This window comes from Tetrahymena thermophila, assembly GCF_000189635.1.
Source record: "Tetrahymena thermophila SB210 genomic scaffold scf_8254428, whole genome shotgun sequence".
NCBI lineage: Eukaryota > Ciliophora > Oligohymenophorea > Hymenostomatida > Tetrahymenidae > Tetrahymena > Tetrahymena thermophila.
The window spans coordinates 306,663-327,193 of record NW_002476209.1 but is presented as its reverse complement, the minus strand read 5'-3'; the positions used below and the strand labels follow the sequence as shown (position 1 = coordinate 327,193).

The following is a 20,531-nucleotide window of genomic DNA, read 5'->3' as shown; positions in this document are numbered from 1 at the left end:
TTAATATTTAAATCTTTATTTTAAATGAAACTAAAATTTTAAACATCTAATTGTATTGTGTTATTTGAATTATTTTATTCAGCAAAAAATGTTGAATGCTAATGATTTATTATTAATTTACAACAACTTTATGAGCTAATCAAAAAAAATAGTCATAATATTTTTGAATTAGTAAACAAATTTTGATTTAATTCATAAATTTAAAATAACGCATTTTTAATTATCAAATTTATCGATAAAAAGGAGGAATTATAAATTAATCTATTTTGAAAAAAAAATTTTACAAAAGAATAAAAATTGTATGGAATAAAGTTATTCGTGAATTTAAAAATAGATAAGTATTTATTTATGAGAAACAATTTTTGAACATAAATTTTTATAAATAATCAGAAAAATAACAATTTGTTCTTTCTTTAATTAAAGAAATAAATATAAATTTTATTTTACTTAGAAAGAAACTTTAAGAAAACTATATTGATTTATAAGAGAAACGTTTTTTATGTTATTTTAAGAGTTATTTTAATAGATTTTTGAAAATAATTTACTGAGTTTATATGAAATAAATAAACAATAATTTAATTATCCTATTTCAAAATATGTTGATTTTTAATTAACTTAAAAAAATTAAAATTTTTATTATAATTTTTTTTTGTCAAACTTACATTCTTTGTTATGATTTTTTTAAGCCAAATATATAAAAGAAATTTCAAAGAAATTTGAACAAAGTGTTTTCTCGTACATAAAAATTAGAATACAGATAATATTTTGTTATTGATTTCTATTTTTATCAAAAAATAAATAAACAAGCATTTTTAGATACTCCTATTTATTTTTGATAAAAAGATAATACTTTTTTCAATAGATTTGTGATATAGATAATCCTGATAACAATATTAAAATTTATAAAGCAAATAGTTTTTTATCCTCTCAATTAAGCAATAGATATTTATAAAACAAAATTTATATAAAGGATTCCTAAATTATTTACATTAAAAGCTGGAGGCATCATACATTTTAGCCAGTTAGGTTATTTCAATAAACAAATTCTGATAATAATAGAGCGAAAATAGTAAGTAATACCTCTTCATAATAATGTAGAAGATTAGCAAAGATTTAAGCTTTCTTATGAAAGAAAGTAAATATAAGCTTGAAAAAACAAAGATGGTTGATGAAGATGTTAATTTAGATGTATCATACATTAAATCAGGAAAGTTTAAAAATTTTTCAGCCTTTTAAAATCACATATATATGTTTATTGAAGATTATCGTAATATGTTGATAGCTGAAGAAGAAAAGAGAGAGATGCTTAGTGCTGCACCTACTCCCTCTGCTTTTTAAATTTCAATAGCTAATCCGAACAATTAAAATGGAGGATTAGCTTAATCTAAATCTCTTCAAATGGATAAAGATATGAATTAAAGCAAATTTTCATCAAATAACTTTAATAATAATTCAAAGTTATTAACTAGCGATTATGATTATATGGAAAATGAAAAATTCGACGATTAGTATGATTAAATGATAGTTAAAATTGAATAGTATATGCGTATTTGTAGGGAGCAAAAGTATGAAGTAAAAGAAGCTTCTTTAATTCACATGTTAAATTATATATTTTATTACCGACCTGTGGGTTTGGAGTTAGATTAGGATATCCTAGTAAAAATAGCTGAGAGTTTTGAAACATATGTGGCAAATTTACTTATTTGTGAATTAAGCTACTACGAAAAATGTGAAGATTCTAGATATGCTCATTTGTTTCCTAATGGTTTATAAAATAGAGATAGTAACTAGTTTAGTTAAGGGAATAGTAATAATAGAAATACGAATTATCTAGCATAAGATGAAAACTCCTTTGAAAATAATGCAGCAAACAATAATGGCAATAGTAGCAAGTAAATGATTGCTTTTGATTTTATTTAGCAGGAAACACTTTGGGAGTATATTAGTTTTTATGCTCTCTATATTTTCAAGAAGAAAAAGAGTGAAAACAAAATAAACAACAACAATAACTAATAAATGCTTCAAAAGATGGTATACTCTTTTCTTTAACTTTGCATATTCAAGTTTAAAGCCTAAGAGTAAGCAAAAATAAGAGAGCCTACCTTGAAGTTAATTGAACACGTTTTCTTAAAATCATACTTACATGAAGAATTTATTGTACTGAATAACTTTATATTTTTAAGATATTTGCTTCTTATATAATTTCGTAATAGAGGCTTGTTGCAAGATGTAATAACTAATTTATTTATTTATTTATTGATGAGAAATAATTTATTTTATAATATTAAAAATAGATATTAAATAGGGTTATTTCTAAATATAAAATATAAATACCATTTTTTATTGAAAAAATCTACTCTCTTTATTGTGAAAACGACTACATTTAAAACATCATTCTATTTTTGAGTAATTTTTTTATTAAATACTTTCTAATTTAAAATATTCATTTCAAATCTATCTATCTATTTCTTTTATTCTTGAATGCTAGTTAAATAGATAAAACAACTTATTTATTTCAAATTTTTATTTGTTAAACAAACTTTGTTATGGAATTAAATTAAGATTAAATTTATCATATACTCAAAAAGATGAATGCTGGTGGTAAATTACAGAAAGAGACGTTAGGACAGAGTTATTTGAAAGAGTTTTAGTAAGTACTTAGACTCGTATTTACACTTAGGAAGATAGATAATAGTTTATATTAGATGTAAAAGAAAAATTAAGAATTTCAAATGAAGATGATATTTTCTATCCATGTATTTCTAACGAAGACTATTGTGCTCTGTATTCTTAACAGTAAATTGAATAAAGTATATGCCAGCTTTTTAAAGCTAACAAAGAAAACTTAATCCTGCAATACCAATATTATATAATAAAATACATATTAAACAACTAAAATGAATAAATACTTGCAAATAAGATTACAAGAAATTTTAGTAGGTAGAAAGAAATCAATAAAAGAGTAATTTAAATGATTTTTAATGAAATGAAATCAGATAATGCTAAATACTGCTTAAAGCTATTATATGTTGTCTATAAAAAAATATTTATGAATAATGAGTGGTAAGATTTAAAGCACACTCTTTTTCTATCATACCCATTTTTACTGATGAAGTAACTTGATAAAAAATAAGAAGAAGAAACTCAAGAAAAAATTAGATAAAGTTATCTTAACAGAGAAAATAGTGCCATTAAGCGTAGTGACGAAGAACAAAGATAGTAAAATATTTCCAATCTTTAGCAAGTTCGTCTAAAAAAAAATATAAAGAGTATTCAAACAAAGTAAAAAGAAAACATATTTACAAATTCATATCTTGTTGAAACTCCTTAGCTAAGCAAATATAGCCCGATTTCAAAGGCTTTAGAAAATTAGCAAAGAAGAATACTTTTCTTATTGAGACTAGGCTTTACAATCATTGAACAAAGAGAATCTAACATAATAGAAGAAGCTAAGTTTGAAAGTTTATTTTTCTCAAATACCATTAGTGATTATTTGCCTTTCGAAGAAGTAATTTAAATCACATCATATTGTCAGAACCAAATAAAAATTGGCTTATATTTAAAAAAAAAATTATATATTAATGACTTGAAAAATATATCTTGATCCATTAAAAAAAGTTTGAGTTCTAGCTTATTTTTCTTTTAACATTTTTCTAAAACTAACTCTTCTTTTAATTAAATTAAAATACATTTTTCTAAACACAAATATATATTTATGAGCCAAATTTTTATTAGATCCATACAATATTAATATTAGGCTGGTAATTTTAATAAATATTATTTTATTGTATAGGGAAATGAATCAAACACACAGTTCTTATTTTTTAATGAGTTCTTCCCAATTATTCTGAAAATTATTGATTAATATAAAATGCTTGATAACAATAAGATTATAATATTAGAAATTTCTAAAATAATTGGATATCTTAATTAAATTAAATAAAATGCATTTACAATTAAAGAATTTCCTATTCTTATATCTTAAATAAAACTGTATCCTGAGAATATTTAAAATAACCTCATAGATTTAATAGTGAGCATGTCTCTTGAAAATGGTGAAGCTTATTATAAATTAGTAGAAGAAAATTTTCTTAAAGAATCTGAATATAACCATTTAAATAATTTGTCAAAACTTAAATTCAATTCGGAAAGCTATGAAAGAAAATTCGATAGTGTCAAAAATATCAGGATAAAAATTCCTTATGCATTTTAATTTGTTTTTAAGCTTATTAACAATAGAGCACTAACTAGAGAGGCTACTCTTATATTTTTAATATTGTTAAAAAAAATATCTAAACTTGAATACAATCAAGTCAATCTCCAATGTTGCATAAGCTAAATTTTAAAAATTATAAAGTAAAATAATGATCCTGATATCCAAAAGCTTCTCTTCAATGTGCTAGAATAGTTATCATTAAATATGAACGTTTAGACACTAAGTAAGTTAATGAAATTTTTCAGACCTTTAAACTAGGATAAAAGATAAATCTTTTCAGATAAGGATTAAAATGACGAAGAAACTTCTAATTCGTTCTCTTTGATTCCTTAAATAGCTATGTAAAATATTTCTTCTATAAACAGTGAAAATGTAAACATAATTTTATTTTAATTTTAATCAATTAACTAAATAAATATTTTAATTTTGCAAAAGAAATCATTAAATTATGAGACTTCTTATGAAAATCTTAAGAACAATTATCTTGAAATCCTTTCATTGCTTAAAAAACTTTGTAATAGAAATTTATAAGCTGTCTACACAAACAATAGTTTCTACTTAGATTTTTCAAAAAAGTCTTTTATTAGTGCAAATAATCTTGGCTAGTTCTCAAATGACAACTTTTCTTTTATTATAACATTCCGTTTGCATGAATTCGAAGATAATATTTAAGGATCATAATAGTAGTATATACTATAAATTTAATCAGATAAAAGCGAAAAAGAGTAATGCAGCTTAGAAATTTTAATTGAAAAATCAAGTCGTGATAATAACTATGGAATCTGCATTAGATACAAAGAAAGTGATATTTTAAAATCTAAATCTTCGAATTTAGACTCTTCTTTAATAAATTAGGATAACCAAATAAAGTAGCAAGATTTCTTTAAAGTGGATCTTGAAAGCAATAAATGGTATCTTCTTGGTATATGCTATACAAATAAACCACCTAACAATAATTATTAAGCAGGAAGAGTATATATAACTTTAATTTTAAATAAATATACAGATCAAGTTATTCATTTTAATAATTTAAAAATAGTTTTATCTCTTTCTAAATGGAAATTAAGTGTTCTATTCTGGGACTAATAAATTTGATCTTTAAAAATTAAAAAACTTAGACTAATTGTTTTTAGGTAATGATGAAAGCAAAAAGCAAGGTTTGTAGGGATAAATTTCTAACTTTTTTATGTCTAATTCTTTCATGGAAGGAAAAGATATATTTTAAATGTTCTAATTCTATCAAGAAGGTAGAATATCTAACTATCCAAATTACTTTGAATCTATACGCTTCGTATTGCAGCTAAATATTAGTGCATTTTAGAATAAAGTAAATTATTTATTACATATATAAAGAGAAATTTACATTCATTTTATAAATAGGAATTAATATCTACTTAAGAAGTAAATAATGGGCTTGAGTGTCAAGAAAAAGAAAAGTTAGAGAGGGGAAACTTTTTAAGTAAACTTTTTTCTAAATCGTAAAAGTAGATAAGACAAACAAAATTCATAAGCGTCTAAGCTGGTGGAAATTTGTTTTATATTTAAAAAATGACTTTGGTAGAAGCTTGCTTGTAAGTAGGAAACATTGATATATTTTTATTCATCATTCAAATAGTTGCAAAGAATTAAGATTTTACACATAAATAAAGGTATTCAATCAATCAATCTTATTTTCTTGATAATATTATTAGAATTTATATTTTGACTTATAAATTATTTGGTATATTTTCTTTCACCCTATAAAAAATGTATGAAAATCAGTAATTGATTAAATTTAATCAAATACAAATAGAAAGAAAGATTTTATATTTTTTGAATATTGAATTACTAAAATATATTTGAGTTTCTTTTACTCATTTATAAAATCTTTTATATTTTTGTAAAAAAGTAACGAAATAGTAGCTGATATATTTAACCTACTCAGTGAGTTTTACTTAAGATATCGTGAATACTTAGAAACTCTAGAAAAGTAGCGTCTTGAAAATTTTACAAGTGATAAATGTGAAAAATTTTTAGATTTTAATGATGACTTGAAAATATTTCTTTAAGATGATGGTTTTAGGATAATATCTAAATTGTTATATGATGTAAATAAATTAAGTTATTTTTTAAGTCGTTAAAATGAATTTTTATTTTATATGAAAAAATAGTTTATTACAATGAAAAAAGGTTGTGAAGTCTTTTTAGTATAGTGGTTAGTAAGGTTTTTAGAGACTTTGAAGCCATAACAAGAGTTATTTTTTTAAGGAGTCCATGATATAATTATGAATATGGAAATATGGTGCTTAGCAAGCAAAAAAATATAGGAAAAAGTCTTAGAATGGGTGCTTTCTAATGTAAAATAGAATTTATAACTGAAAAAATACTTGTTAGAAAAAGAATACTTTTAAAAAATATTTTTATTCTAAAATTCAATGATGTTCCATTCAGTAAATAATACTTTTATTAATAAATGAATTTTAAAAAAATAACATTTTTGTATTAAGGAAAGAGGAGATGAATAGGAATATATGAGAAGCAGATTAAACGATGTTATTCTCATTTTGATACAGCAAAGCGAAACTGATAAAACAGGAGAAAATTTTGGAAAGTTAATTGAAATATTTTACTAATTCTTTGTTTTTACTCTTTATGATGAGAAAATAAAATCTGTTAAGCTAAAGAGGATAAGTGAGTTTCTAGAAATGTTTGAAAAAATTTTAAAATCTCCAAAAATGACAATTTAAAATTTAAAAAAAATAATTTATATAAAATACAATTTTCCTTAAAGTGATAATATGAAAATTTAGGAAGTCAGCATTCTTAACATCTGGCAAACTATTCTTTAGCAAATTAAATAGCAAAAAATAAGCTATGATTCTTAACAAAATTAAACTAATTAGTAGATAATTACTAAAATTTTAAAAAATTTAAAGAGAATCCTTGAAGTCAAAGAAAAGTTGCAGGCAAAAATTGAGAACTACTTTGGCAAAACCCACTTTTTTTATCAAGATTTAGAAAAGATTATGCTTGATTTGTCTGATATGCTCTTTTGTAATGAAAGTTCACTAGAAATCTCTTAGGGTAAAAAGGGCTAGTACTAAGTAAACAGAAACTCACAAGTTTAACAAAATTCATCTGAAAAAAGGTTTTTACATTTAAATAAAGTTTCTTAAGATAATTTTATTAATTTTTAAAATAGATATTTTTAAATTAGCAGAGACAGTGGAGAAAACAGCTCATAAAATAGAGATACTTAATATAGAAATACAACATTTTCTAGCTCCAACGAAAGCTACTTCTTAGAATACAAAGATGATAAAGAAACGCAAGAGCAATTATACATAGATATTTTAAGCGCATGTATAAATTTTGATTAGCCTTCAATGAGACTTTCTCTTCTCCTGAAAATCTTAGATGCAAATATCGAAAGAATAGATAAGTAAAGCAGAGATAAATTATTTAGAATGTACATCAGTAAATCAGATACTCCTTCTATGCTAAAATCTATCAATTTCTACCCTGAGTTTGTTAAGTTTATTTCTAAATTAATGAAACTTGATAGGGTTTATTTCAACTAAATAAGTGCAAAGTATCTTGCTTACAAGCTTTCTTATGAGTTAGATGATTTTTTATAAGCTTTAGTTTCATATGAAATAAATGGTTTTATTTACACAATACTTAATTTTCTAGACGAAGGACTTAAAATCATTTTAAATCCAGATCTCTCTGATAAGTATGGAGCATATATAAAAGTTCAGGGAGACGAAGCCTCTGATGAAAGAAAAACTTATACCATTTTTAGAGTTTTATCTATACTTGAAGACATGCTCATTATAAAATCTTAAATTTTAATGAAGCCTGTTACTAGTCATAATAAATTAAGAAAGAGCACTACAATAGAAAATTCTTAATCTTCAAGAACATCAATATCACACTTGACTGATCAACAATAATATTAGAATGAAATTAAACTATTTAGTGCATCAAATAACTATGTAAGTCCTGAATTTTATTCATATGGTCAATCTTCGCAAAGCCCTCCTCACTTCACTTTACCCTTTTTACAATTAGTTTAGCAACATACAACCCCTAATTTAAATACCTAAGAATAGGCTTTAAATAACACTTCTAATGAATAAGAATACTTGAAATAATAGCAAAATTCTACAGTATTTCTATCAATTTTTATGCAGTGTTTTGAGTATTTAAAGGAGTAAGAAATTATTTACTCAACAATCCCATAAATACTTCAATAAAAAGAAAAAATTAAAATTCTTGATAATGAATCATCTCTTTTTTAAGGTATTTTGGGAATAAAAAATATGAATAATGTTGATAATTATAAAAAAAATTCAGAGTCAAGTAATGGAGAAAAAGAATCAAAAGGAAATTTAAAAAGTAATTTAAATCTAATATTTAATGCTGATGGTATATAAAAGTCAACTTAAAAAACCAGTCATATAGGATCATAAGTAAAAGCTGGAGGAATGATGAGACTTGTTACTAATTTTTTGTTTTAATTCATTAAAAAGTGTGAATTTGAAGAGGATTTTATATAAGCTCTAAATCTACTTTAAAGTTTTATTTTTGATTTAAAACCTAATACTGAATAAATTGGAGATAATAACGTAAAGTTCTTGTAAAATAGGTTTATTAAATTTCCTTTTTGTGTCTAAAGAGAGGAAGATTTAATGTATTATTATATCCGTTAATATTTATTTTGCTCTCTTCTCCATTTAGTCAAGAATTTAAAGCATAATCGCTTAACTAGTGTACCATATAAAAATTTTTCTAACTCAAATATCAATCTCACTAATAATAATAGTTGTGAATAAACTCCATAAAATGAAAGACTTTATACTATATAAGAGGTTGATAGTATGCAAGGAAGTGTCAAAGTTTTCACGAGATTAGGTTTAAATTCATAGTCTTCTAACAACACATATAATGAAAAAACTCCGCGTCCAAGCCAACAAGCTCTTTAACTTTCATAATAATTGAGTTTACCTTTAAATAAAGAGTTCAGTGCAGAATTTGAAGACAAATAAAGTCGTGCTACTACTAGCAACAATACAAAATATTCTTCTAAAAAGTCTTTAGAATAGATTACAGAAGCTCCTTTTGAAGAAAAACTCAATAAAATTAATCTAAGTTTACCTTTAGATTAAAATGTAAATCTAGATGAAAATTAAAATGGATTAGAAGTATAAGAAGCTCCTGATAATGAGTTTGGATTCTACAACAGAAAGAAAGAATAAATATAATATTAGAGTTTTGGAGGAAACTAAGCAATAGTATGCCAAAATAATCACTCTATTATTGAAAGTGAAAAAAAGAAATCAGATATTCATTTACTTTCACCAAATATTTTAAGAAAAAAATCTGATTCAATTTTACAAACAAAATCACCAAATCTAGGAAGTATGTTAGGAACAGATGAAAATGATAATTCACAAACAAAAACAAGCTAATATAGAAAGAGAAGCAGTAAAATAGGTGAAGATGAAGAAGAATAAAAAGGCAGTTTAGAAATTGAGTAAAGCTCAAAGAATAATGATTTTAAAAATGAATAAAGTGAAAAAGAAATTTAAAATCACCAAACAAAAGAAGATTTAGTAAAAATAAAATCTTAAAACAGTAACGAAGACACAAATGATTAATAAAAAAATTAAATTTTAAAGCAAAACAGCTATGAATTAGATAAAAATAACAAAGATAGGGCTATTCATTCTGATTTATCCTTGGATAATTAGAGTATAGGGAGCTTATCCCCATTAACAGCTAAGTAAAAGATAATTTAATCAAAAGAAAAATTTATTAACAACAGCAACAATAACAAAGAAATTAATACTCTTCAATTAAATATTTCAACCCCATAAAATATACAAAATGGATTTAATAATTATTCATTTAACTAAGCATTAGCAAAATCCATGTCTAATAATTAGATGAATAATAATAACAATAATAATAATAATTAAAATGACGCTTCAATCAATTAAATGATAAGGAGCAAGAGTATTTCAAATGAAGGATTGGAAGCAGACTTTTTTTTAAGTAAAACGCCTTCATAAAAATAATAACCTCAGTTACTAGGACTACAATCTTTAAAGAATAATTTAAATAATTCTCATATAGATCATTAGTAAAATACTCCAAGATTAAACTCGCTTTCATATTTAGCAGAACATACACTGGGATAGATAAGTCATATTTCATAAAAAGACCATTAATATGATTTCGCAATAGAATAGTAGTAGATAGAGAAGTTAGAACGAGATATTTAAAATATAAAAGTTTTTAAAGAGTTACTTCTTTTTATTAATGAGTTTATGATTTAAAATGGAAATTATATTTTATACAAATATAAATAAGCTGCATTCCTTTAATAGTTTTTAAGTGAGTTTAATAGCCAAAAGACATAATCTATACCAAAAATGAATTCTATTCATAGTGATTATTCTGCAGAAGGAGGGAATAGTAGTAGCAGTTAACAGCACCTTGTATTATATTAGGGAGAAGAAAGAAACAAGTAAACAAAAATTAAAGAAAAAATAATAAAAATTGAAAGAGGAATAAATGAGAAGATAAAAGCAATACAAGTATTTTAGTAATATTACAACATAATACCTTAGAATTTTAATGAAAATATTTATACTCAGATAAAAAAATATTTGAACTAATCAAAGAGCTTATGCCCTGAATATAATATGTATCTAAGAAGCATAGAAAAGATACTTGAAATTTGTGAAAACAGCTAAGTTAGTAATTAATTGCAGTCTTTAAATTAATTGAATGAGTTCTTTAAAAACGATTCTTACATACTTAGTAAAAACTTCTTGCAAGTATTCCATAGAGATTGCTATTATTCTATAAAATTGGTAAATAAAATATTAATTAAATATATTGAGATAATAAAATTTTAATTTTGAATAGGTTGAAAGAATAAGGCAATATTAAGCTGATAATAGTTCTACTTCTAATAAGAGTACACCAAAAAGTAGTCAAATGAAATAAATAAAAGACTATGAATAACTATTTTAAAAAGTTACTGAAAAATGTCTATTAAAGATTAAATGTAATCAATCAATTTATTCTATCTAGCTAGCTTATATTTAAAAATAATTAATTTAATTTTGAATAAAAATAATAGCAAAACATAAGGAAGAAAAGTGGCTTTAAAATAAGGTAGTTTCAAAATGGGATAATTAATTGAAAAATATGGTTAGTTAAAAAGGAATTTGGTTTTAAAGGGAAAAGTAAAATGGTGAAGTTTTTTACAAACTTAGAAGATATTAAGATGACTTTGGTAGAAGATTTTTTATAGGACCAGATCTATCAAAGACTGATGGTTTTTATAGCTCTCCATCAAGAAGAAATAAAGCTTCACATTTATTAAATCATAAATCGATAAACATTCCTTCGCTTGAGTGCTTAGATTAGCAGCAGTAGCAATTTGTCTAGAGACAAAGTCTTTAGCATTCTAAATATTAATAAAAATCTCCAAATGACTCTTTAATTTCATAAAAAGAGAATGATGATGAAAATATTGATTTATATGGAATTTAAGCTAAAGATTAATCATTTGAGTAAAATGAAATGCCTAAACCGAGAGAAGCTTATAAAAGCAAATATTACTAAAGTCAAAAGAAGTCTTCAAGTGATAATATGCTATCGGAAATATAAACAAATTTAGAAAATAAAATATACAGCGATTAAAAAGAAATTTAATAATTTTCTGAAGGCATTTATGAAGATGACAGCTAAGATAATTATAGAGAGTCTACATAATTATAAGAGAATAGTTAATTAAGAGGTTTATTAGGAACTAATGCTATAATTTCCAAAAGGAGAAATGGTTATACAGAGAAGGCAGATTTTATCAAAGAGAATTCTAGTAGCTAAAATTAAGAAGAAAAATAATAGTTAAGGATGAAATTCTTCCGCTCACCCAAGCCAAGATCAAAAACTGTAGCAGATACAGCAATAGGTAATTCATAAGAATCGTATAAAAAGTATATGTAAGAAAAATATCATCCAACTTAGGAGTAAATCGAACAATCTGAAATAACACCAAAAAGACCCTCAAAAAATAAATACGACGAATAAATGGAAAAAGTTATTTTAAAGCAACAAAATAATTTGCAAGTAAATAATATTGAGAATTTAAAAATAGAATGCGAATACATAACTTTGAAATGTTCATATTATGGTTATGTTGTAATCAATGAAGAACATATTAATTTTATATGCTAAGAAAATAAGTAAAGGCCTACAGAGCATATTTATACTCTTTACGGCTCTCATATAGATTCTTTGAGTTACAAAAAATTAAAGAAAAAAATATAAATGATAGATATTTTAAGTATTCACTCTCGTCGTTTCAACATGAAAGAAATCGCTATAGAAATATTTACCAATAATTCAAAGACATACTACTTTAATTTTTATAATCAAAGGTAGAGAGGATACTTTTTTGATAAAATAGAAATGATAAAACAAAATAACTAGAATATGATTGAAAAGCTTTAAAAAAATAATACACACTTAGGGGTTTCAAGTTAACAGAATGAAAGATAAAATGATTCTGAGTCTAATTCAAGCGATTCAAATTACTAAGAAAAATAAAGGATGTAATAGTACGAAAACGAATTCAGTTAAAACAACAAAGAATATAATGCTAAAAAACTCAATAATGCAGAAAGGATAAAAAATATTGAATTGGTAATAAACAGGGTAGACCACTTCAAATAAAAAAAATTCACAGAAAAATGGAAAAAAGGAGAATTATCTAATTTTGACTATCTAATTCTAGTTAATTAATACTCATCGAGGTCATTTAATGATATTACTTAATATCCTATTTTTCCTTGGATTTTTAACAGGTATGACAAACAAGATATTGATCTAAACAACCCAGCACATTATAGAGATCTTTAAAAGCCTGTTGGAGCTTTGAATCCTGAAAGACTCGAAGAATTTTAAAAGCGTTATTAATCAGTAATTAATTTTTTATCACTTTTTTAATGACTATTTATTTTATTTTTCTTTACAATTAAAACAAAGTCATACTCAAATGATTTCTCTTCTGCTTACTTTTACTCTTCTCACTACTGCTCCTAAGCATTTATTTACAACTATTTGATACGTTTAGAACCATTTACAAAGCTTCACTTTGACTTTATGGCAAAAAAATTTGATTGTCCTTAAAGACTTTTTTATTCTATACCCAATACTTGGTATTCTTGTTTAACTAATGCGAATGATTTGAGAGAGTTAATACCAGAATTCTTTTACTTGCCTGAGTTCTTAAAGCCAAAAGTAAATTAAAAATAAATAATTCTTTATTTTTATTTGTTTTATTTTAAAAGCCTCATCTCTAACTTGGAAATTTACCAAACGGAAAAAGCATCAACAGTGTAGAATTACCTAACTGGGCAAAGTAATATTTACTTTTAAATAAGTTTAATAATTTACTTTTGAATAAATAGCAATCCAGAGCATTTTATAGCCATACATAGAAAGGGTTTAGAAAGTCCTTATGTTTCTAAGAATTTAGGAAAATGGATTGATTTAATTTTTGGAACTAAGCAAAGGTCATATGAAGATAATAATATTTTCCCAGATTGCTGCTACTAAGTAAATTTTTATTGTTGATATTTAATGGATATATTTTTTACCACTTTATAGGAATTTATATTTAGTAGAACATAAAATGACAATGTACAATAAATAATTTAAATGAGTATGTCCATTCTAGTAGGTTAATGTCCATGCCAAATATTTAATCTTCCTCATGACTATAAGAGCATATTACAAATTGAAGAAGATATTAATTTAAGGTCATTTGATTTTAAAGAATAAGAATTAGAAGGACCTTTTAAAAATAAGACTATCATAGGTTTCTTTTAAATAGGCAAAAACATTTACATTTATGATACTTAAAATTAAATTTATTCAATAAGAACAAATCATTTAATGAAAAACTTCAATCGTCGTATTTTTAAAGATAAGAATATTTAAAATGAATATGAATTTAAAGAGAGAGGAATCAACACAAATTATTAATTAAACAACATAATGTACTCATTTAATGAATAAATCATGTTTGTAGGTGGATTCTAGGATTCATCTTTCAGAATATACAAAGATCTTAAACAAATTTAAAAAATTCACTACCATAAAGTAAAAAAAAAAAATTATTAAATCTAATATAAAATAAACAAAAACAATATAAATAGAAACCAATATCAATAATAAGGGGATCTGATAAACATAATTTAGTATTTTGCACAAGTGAAGATCTTCGTATATCTGTTTGGGACGTATAGAAAGAAAGTGGCTATAAGCTATAACACTTATTTTATATTTATGGACACAACCAATAAATAAAAACTATTTGCTTAAGTGATTCATAGAAAATCATTTTTTCTACTGATAAGGTAATTTTATTATTTTTCAATACCAATCAAATAAATAATATATTTTATTTGAACAGGACCGTGTTTGTCTCATACATTCTTATAAAGGAAAATTTTTAAATAGCTTTGCTATGAGACATGTTGAGTCAGATGATTTCGCAACGCTCTCGTGTTTTTCTCCAGATTGCTCATAAATTTTTTTATCCTCTTTCTTTAATAAAATTTAGCTCTACAAGTAAAAATTAATTCAAAATTATTTAATAAAACTAATTACTTTACTAAAAAAGCTTAAATGGCGAATTACTATTCGATTACTCTTATAAATCAAAAATCCTTAACAATATAATTTAAGTTGACTTCTTTTTAGAAACTAGCATAGTAAACTAAACTTTAAATTAATAAATAAACATATTTTTAACGAATTGTTTTTTTTAAATTATAAATTAGCTCATTTGCACTCAAACAGGATAAGTAAATATATTATAAGATTATCATAAATACATATCGAATAAAAATGATATTATAGTTGATTAATAACAATTCTTCTTTAAGAGTATATCTAAATAAACAAACTTAGATATTACTGCTTTTGTCAATTTATCAGATAAATCTGATTATGACATTCTATGTATAACAAAGTCAGGAATTTTTAAAGCATTTAAGAAATAGGCAATCAAAGAAAAATGAAATAAAACTAAATAATAATAAATTCATTATTTTCTGTGTAAGCTAATTTTATATTTGTATATAATAAATTTATTGGTATTTTTAAGAAATGCTTTGAGTTTATTTATAGCAAACTTTTATAAATTATTTATCTATTTTTAAGTGCGATTAAAAAAAATATATTTTTATGTAAATTTAACAATTTTATTTTTGTTTATGCAAGTTTAACTAGTCTTTTAAAATTAAAGTTTTAGATTTAATTGATATTTAAAAGTTACTAAAAATGAAGTTAATAGAAATTTATTTATTTATTAGGTGTAAAATAATAAAGTATTAAAATATTTTTGGTTGCAAAAAATTCATAGCTTTGAATTTGGTTTGAGTTTAAAAATTCAAAAGAAAAAATAAGATACTCAAATATAATATTTTTTATTGAAATATGTTTATTTATAAATAGAATATTTGGTTGGTTAAGATTTTTTATCAGATGATAATTATTACCCAATCAAATTAAATAAGTAAAAAAAAAACTAAATAATTAAGTATTATTAATATGATATTTTATGGCATACTTTTTATGAAAAAATATTGATTAATTAAAGATATTTATTTTGAAAAATTAAGCAAATTTTAAAGTGATTAGAAGAAACTTAAATGAATAAATCATAAGGTCATCTCGAATAAATAATTGATAAAGAATGGTAAAAAACACCAAATGAAAAGCAAAGGAGCAGCTAAAAAAATGTTAAACCATAAAATTATTTATCTTAAATGCTTCAGAATTAAAATAAAACACCTAAAAATGTACCCATTTTAGCTTCGTTTAATACCACCTTTGATAAATAAAACAATCCTTTAAATAGTTTGTCAGCGCAGCTAAAGTAAATGAATTAGAAAAACTTTTTGAAAAAACCTTTTTCTTCTAGCTAGAAAAATCGCTTGAATTTGTCTTAAATTAATTTAAATGAGTTTAGCAGCAAACAGAGCTAAAATAATTCAATGCATAACTCTTATTTGTTGCATCAAAGTGATTGCAATTAAAAACAAATATTAAATGATTTTTTGAAAATATCAAACTATTCTGATAAAGTTGAAGTCGATATAGAGAATTTATAAAATTGTATAAAAGACATTCTACTTGTAAATGAAAGATTGGAGAGTGAAAATAGGTCTTTAAAAAAAGATCTAAATAGGTAGATGAAAATGCTAGAATTTTTACAAATTTCTAACAAATAAAAAGATTCTTTTTTTTAATAAATGGTCGAGTAAAATATAAGCCTAAAAAATGAGCTCGATGAAATTAAATTGCACAAGATTCAATTACAAAAGTTTGAAATAATGAAAGATATGAAGCAACCTATAATTATAGGGAGTCCGCATAGAAGAAAAGCATCTTAAAGTATAAATGTATAGTAAAGTATAAACTAGTAGACAATTAATAAGTAAAGGATAGGAGTACATAGCGAATCAAGATAATAAATAACTAGGCAATAAAGTAAAAATATAGCTTAAATAAAGCAAATAGTAGATGATCATAGTAATATAAATAATTCAGAAAGCTTAAATTTCATACCTAGTAGTTTAGAAAATCAATAGAATAGCTAAATTCAATAGAAATCAAAAAGAAATATTTAAGTAAATACTTTAAATATCTAAAATGGAAGTTAAACTCCTGTAATATCTTCAAATTTGCACAATACTCCGCTTTAAATTTATATTCCAAAACTTAACAAACAAATTAAAAACACCCGTTAGTAGTAAGGAACTACTCCTAGTGAATCAAATGAAAAGAAGAATTTAAGGCCATAGTTTATTTAACATTCAACCGACCATGCATTTTATGCATCTGCTCTTGATATGGATACCAGTTAATATTTAATTTTTTTTTGGATGATTTAAAAAATAAATAATTTTAAAATATTTATATTTATTTACAAAAATTAAACTAAAAATAGAAAATTGATAAGAACAATTTTTAATAAAAGTGAATTCTAACTTAAAATTAGTTATCCCATTATGTAAATTTAAAAAAACAGAATTACAAGCAATGTTATTTTTTAGAACATTATGAAAATATTTGAAGAAAGCATGACTTAATTAATATAGACATAAACATTAAATAATCTTTTTAAATTTTACAAAATAATTAAAATTGATATATTATAAAAAAAAAAATCTTCAACTGTAATAATTTAAAAAGTAAAACTAAATAAATTAAAGAAAGTAAAGTTTGTAATAAATATTATATTATATCAAATAAGGTTCTTAAAAAAAAATATTTATTTTTATTTACATTTAGGTGAAAAGGAAATTGAAGATTTCTATGTTGAAGGAAGATACATAAAATTTTTAAGAGGCCACTTTTAGGATGAGTAGAATTTGCAGAAACTTATTTACAATTTAGAGGGCTAAACTTTTAAATACTTTTATGAAAGCGTAAACTCACTTCTAAGCTATCTGTAAATAGGAATGAACCTTATCTTAAAAATGAAATAAGTAATAAAATGTATTTATAACCTATAGCATAAAATGAACATTTCTGAAGTATTTGATGCTTTGTCAAACGAATGCATAAGCATCTTGAGTTGTGATAAATCATCTATATTTTTGCTAGACGAAAAAAGCAATTTATTTTGGACTAAAGGTAATAAAAACGATATGATCAAACTATCTGTAGATTAATGTAAAATGTCTTTAAAATTTACAAACAAAAATAAAAAATATTAACTTTATAGCTTCAAAAAAGTATGATAAAATTATTCAAATAATCTAAATAACTTAAATAGCTGGCTTTTGCGGACATGTAGCACAAACAGGATAAACAATTAACGTGCTTGATGCCCATCTTGATGACCGTTTTGACAAATAATTAGATTTAAAAAATAATTATCGCACAAAATCTGTTTTGTGTGCTCCAATATTCGACACTAAATCCAGCAATAGGGTTATGGGTATATCTTATTTGGAGAATGAATATTTTTTTATTTAGTAAATTTATGTATTTAGGTGTCCTCCAAGTAACTAATAAATTAAATTAATCTTTTTTCACAAAAGACGATGAAGGGATTCTCAAAGTAATAGCTATGCTCTCCGAAAATATTTTAAAAAACAGTGTTTTTAATGATGAAAGAGCTGAATTTTACAATTCTCTCAGATCTCTTTACACATATTCTGTAGATGCTATATAATGCTAATCTCTCTAAGAGCTTATAGAAACATCATACGTTTTCTTAAACCGTGGTTTGAACATTCCTCATTCAAAAATTGTAATCTTCGATAAAATTCTATAGTAGTTTTTTACTTATTAGAATGGAGTTAAAGTTTACTTTGAAACCAAGGAAGGAATAGTTGGAAAAGTTTTTAATGAATAAGTGTTATAAGCTACATAAAATATATCTGAAAACACAGATTTTAACAAAATGATAGATATAGATACTTAATTACCTGTTGTTACAATTCCAATAATAAAACAAAGCAACTTATAAAAGAATAAACCAGCTGTTTTGTTTTCAATGGATGATTTTATTCATTTTGATACTGAATGCTTAGGCGTTTTATAAGTTATAAATTCTAGAGGTATACCTACGCTTCTTGTTTAAGCAGAAAAGGAATCAAAAACCCAACTTTCAAGCTATGAAACACTGTAGCGCTTTTGCAAACTACTTTCATCAGCTTTAATAAAATTTTGAAAAAAATCAACTAAAAAATAAATTATCTATTAATTAATTTATTTATTATATGCTATTATTAGTTGACGTGTGCGCGTGTGTTTATAAATTATATATTAAATTACGAAGTAGTTTTATATTAAAGAAAGAGTAAACAAATATGAAATTAAAATAATAAATTTGTATATATAAATAGAAAAAAAATTAAGTAATGAAAATAACAATACATTTTACGAGAATATTAAAGCCAACTAAGTTAAACCTCAATTTAAAAAAACAGCTAAAACTTAATTAAAATTGGTCGATTTGGTTGTAAAAATTTTTCAAAAATTTTTTTTAGTATATGAAAAAAAGTAATATTACAATTATAAATATAAAAGTTCTTACTAATTTTGGGGAAAAGTAACACATTTCTTGATTTATTTTTTTCAATATTCTGCTTAAAAAGCAACTAATCTGTTGATTTGAAAATGCTTTTTACTAAATTATTTAAAAAAAAAATTTTAATGTTTCGCAGTCAAACAAAAAATTTATTTAAATATAAAAAAGGAATATCGAGGAAACAAATTAACAAGTGCAAAAAATAAATATGAAAAAGAATAAAAATGCAAAACAAAAAGAAGTAATTAAATTTATTTTATATTTATTAACTCAATCAATTTGTAAAATTTGAGTTTATTTATCAAAATAATTGCAATATTTAACTAGAATTCTTCGAGATGCAAGTACAAAATGTTATTTTATATTGATAATACGGATGCATTATAATCATATAATGAATATATGCAGAGATTTTATCCCCAGTTGAAAGTAGAACCAAAAGTTTAGGGCCTAAAGATAGAAGAAAACATAGAATAAAGCACTAACATAGTCGAAAATAGTATAATTTACATTTATATGTGTTTATAAAATGCCGTATTGGCGGCACTTTATTTGATGCTTAACCAATTTATTTTTTTTATTATATTTTGTAATATAAGATACAACATAAAATAATTTGAAAAACAACTAACTTGAAGATTATGATGAACTTATTCAACAGTTCTTAAAATACTCTCAATCTAACGTTTACAAGAATATTATATATGCATTTTAGAAACATATCTCAGAGCTTAAAGATGAAAAACTGCAATAAATTTATGAAAAACTGACTCCTGATAAATGGAAATTTTCATATATATAATTAAGGGCTTATTAAAATTTTAAAAACTGTGGTAGATTTAACTTAAAAATGAAAAACTTAATCAAAAGTAAAAATCTAAATAAAATATTTTCTTTTTTTTTATAAAATGCCGAAAATCTATGGATGAATGGCTCGAAGCTTAAGGATAAATCACAACATTTGGATGCAATACAAATATTAATGCAAATATAATAGAATCCTGAAATAGTTAAAAATATAGATAATTATAAAAAATCAAAAAAGAGTGAAAAATGAAATGTGATAGATTATTTGGAACATATATTCATACCTTTTTTTAAAAACGCAAATATTCAAAGTTTATTGACAAAAATTGTTACTAAAAAATATATTTTTAACATATCTAAAAATTTGATCAATAAATTAATTAATTAATT

At 23.3% G+C, this 20,531-nt stretch overlaps 3 protein-coding genes across 3 annotated transcripts; all 3 read left to right on the top strand. All coding sequences in view use genetic code 6, as the record gives it.

Moving 5' to 3' along the window:
* Positions 1-1,092: 1,092 nt before the first annotated feature.
* Positions 1,093-15,306, top strand: TTHERM_00537030 (beige/BEACH domain protein; the record flags this gene model as incomplete). Its single annotated transcript, XM_001023513.3, has 21 exons — positions 1,093-2,229; positions 2,295-2,406; positions 2,589-3,508; positions 3,794-4,588; positions 4,652-5,188; positions 5,256-5,543; positions 5,597-5,865; positions 6,105-6,303; positions 6,367-6,645; positions 6,703-7,343; positions 7,398-11,079; positions 11,135-11,276; positions 11,352-13,198; positions 13,265-13,519; positions 13,570-13,640; positions 13,690-13,837; positions 13,889-14,383; positions 14,440-14,640; positions 14,697-14,854; positions 14,907-14,997; positions 15,067-15,306. 21 exons carry the CDS (start codon positions 1,093-1,095, stop codon positions 15,304-15,306), a joined length of 12,507 nt encoding a protein of 4,168 aa, XP_001023513.3.
* Positions 15,307-15,939: 633 nt separating this feature from the next.
* Positions 15,940-18,974, top strand: TTHERM_00537029 (GAF domain protein; the record flags this gene model as incomplete). The annotated part of the gene is made up of 4 exons (XM_001470946.2): positions 15,940-17,152; positions 17,585-17,968; positions 18,072-18,236; positions 18,292-18,974. 4 exons carry the CDS (start codon positions 15,940-15,942, stop codon positions 18,972-18,974), a joined length of 2,445 nt encoding a protein of 814 aa, XP_001470996.2.
* Positions 18,975-19,448: 474 nt separating this feature from the next.
* Positions 19,449-20,475, top strand: TTHERM_000537028 (hypothetical protein). The gene is made up of 3 exons (XM_012799804.1): positions 19,449-19,575; positions 19,662-19,833; positions 19,934-20,475. The coding sequence occupies exons 1-3, from the start codon at positions 19,543-19,545 to the stop codon at positions 20,389-20,391; spliced, it is 663 nt and encodes a 220-aa protein (XP_012655258.1). The 5' UTR covers positions 19,449-19,542; the 3' UTR covers positions 20,392-20,475.
* Positions 20,476-20,531: the final 56 nt, after the last annotated feature.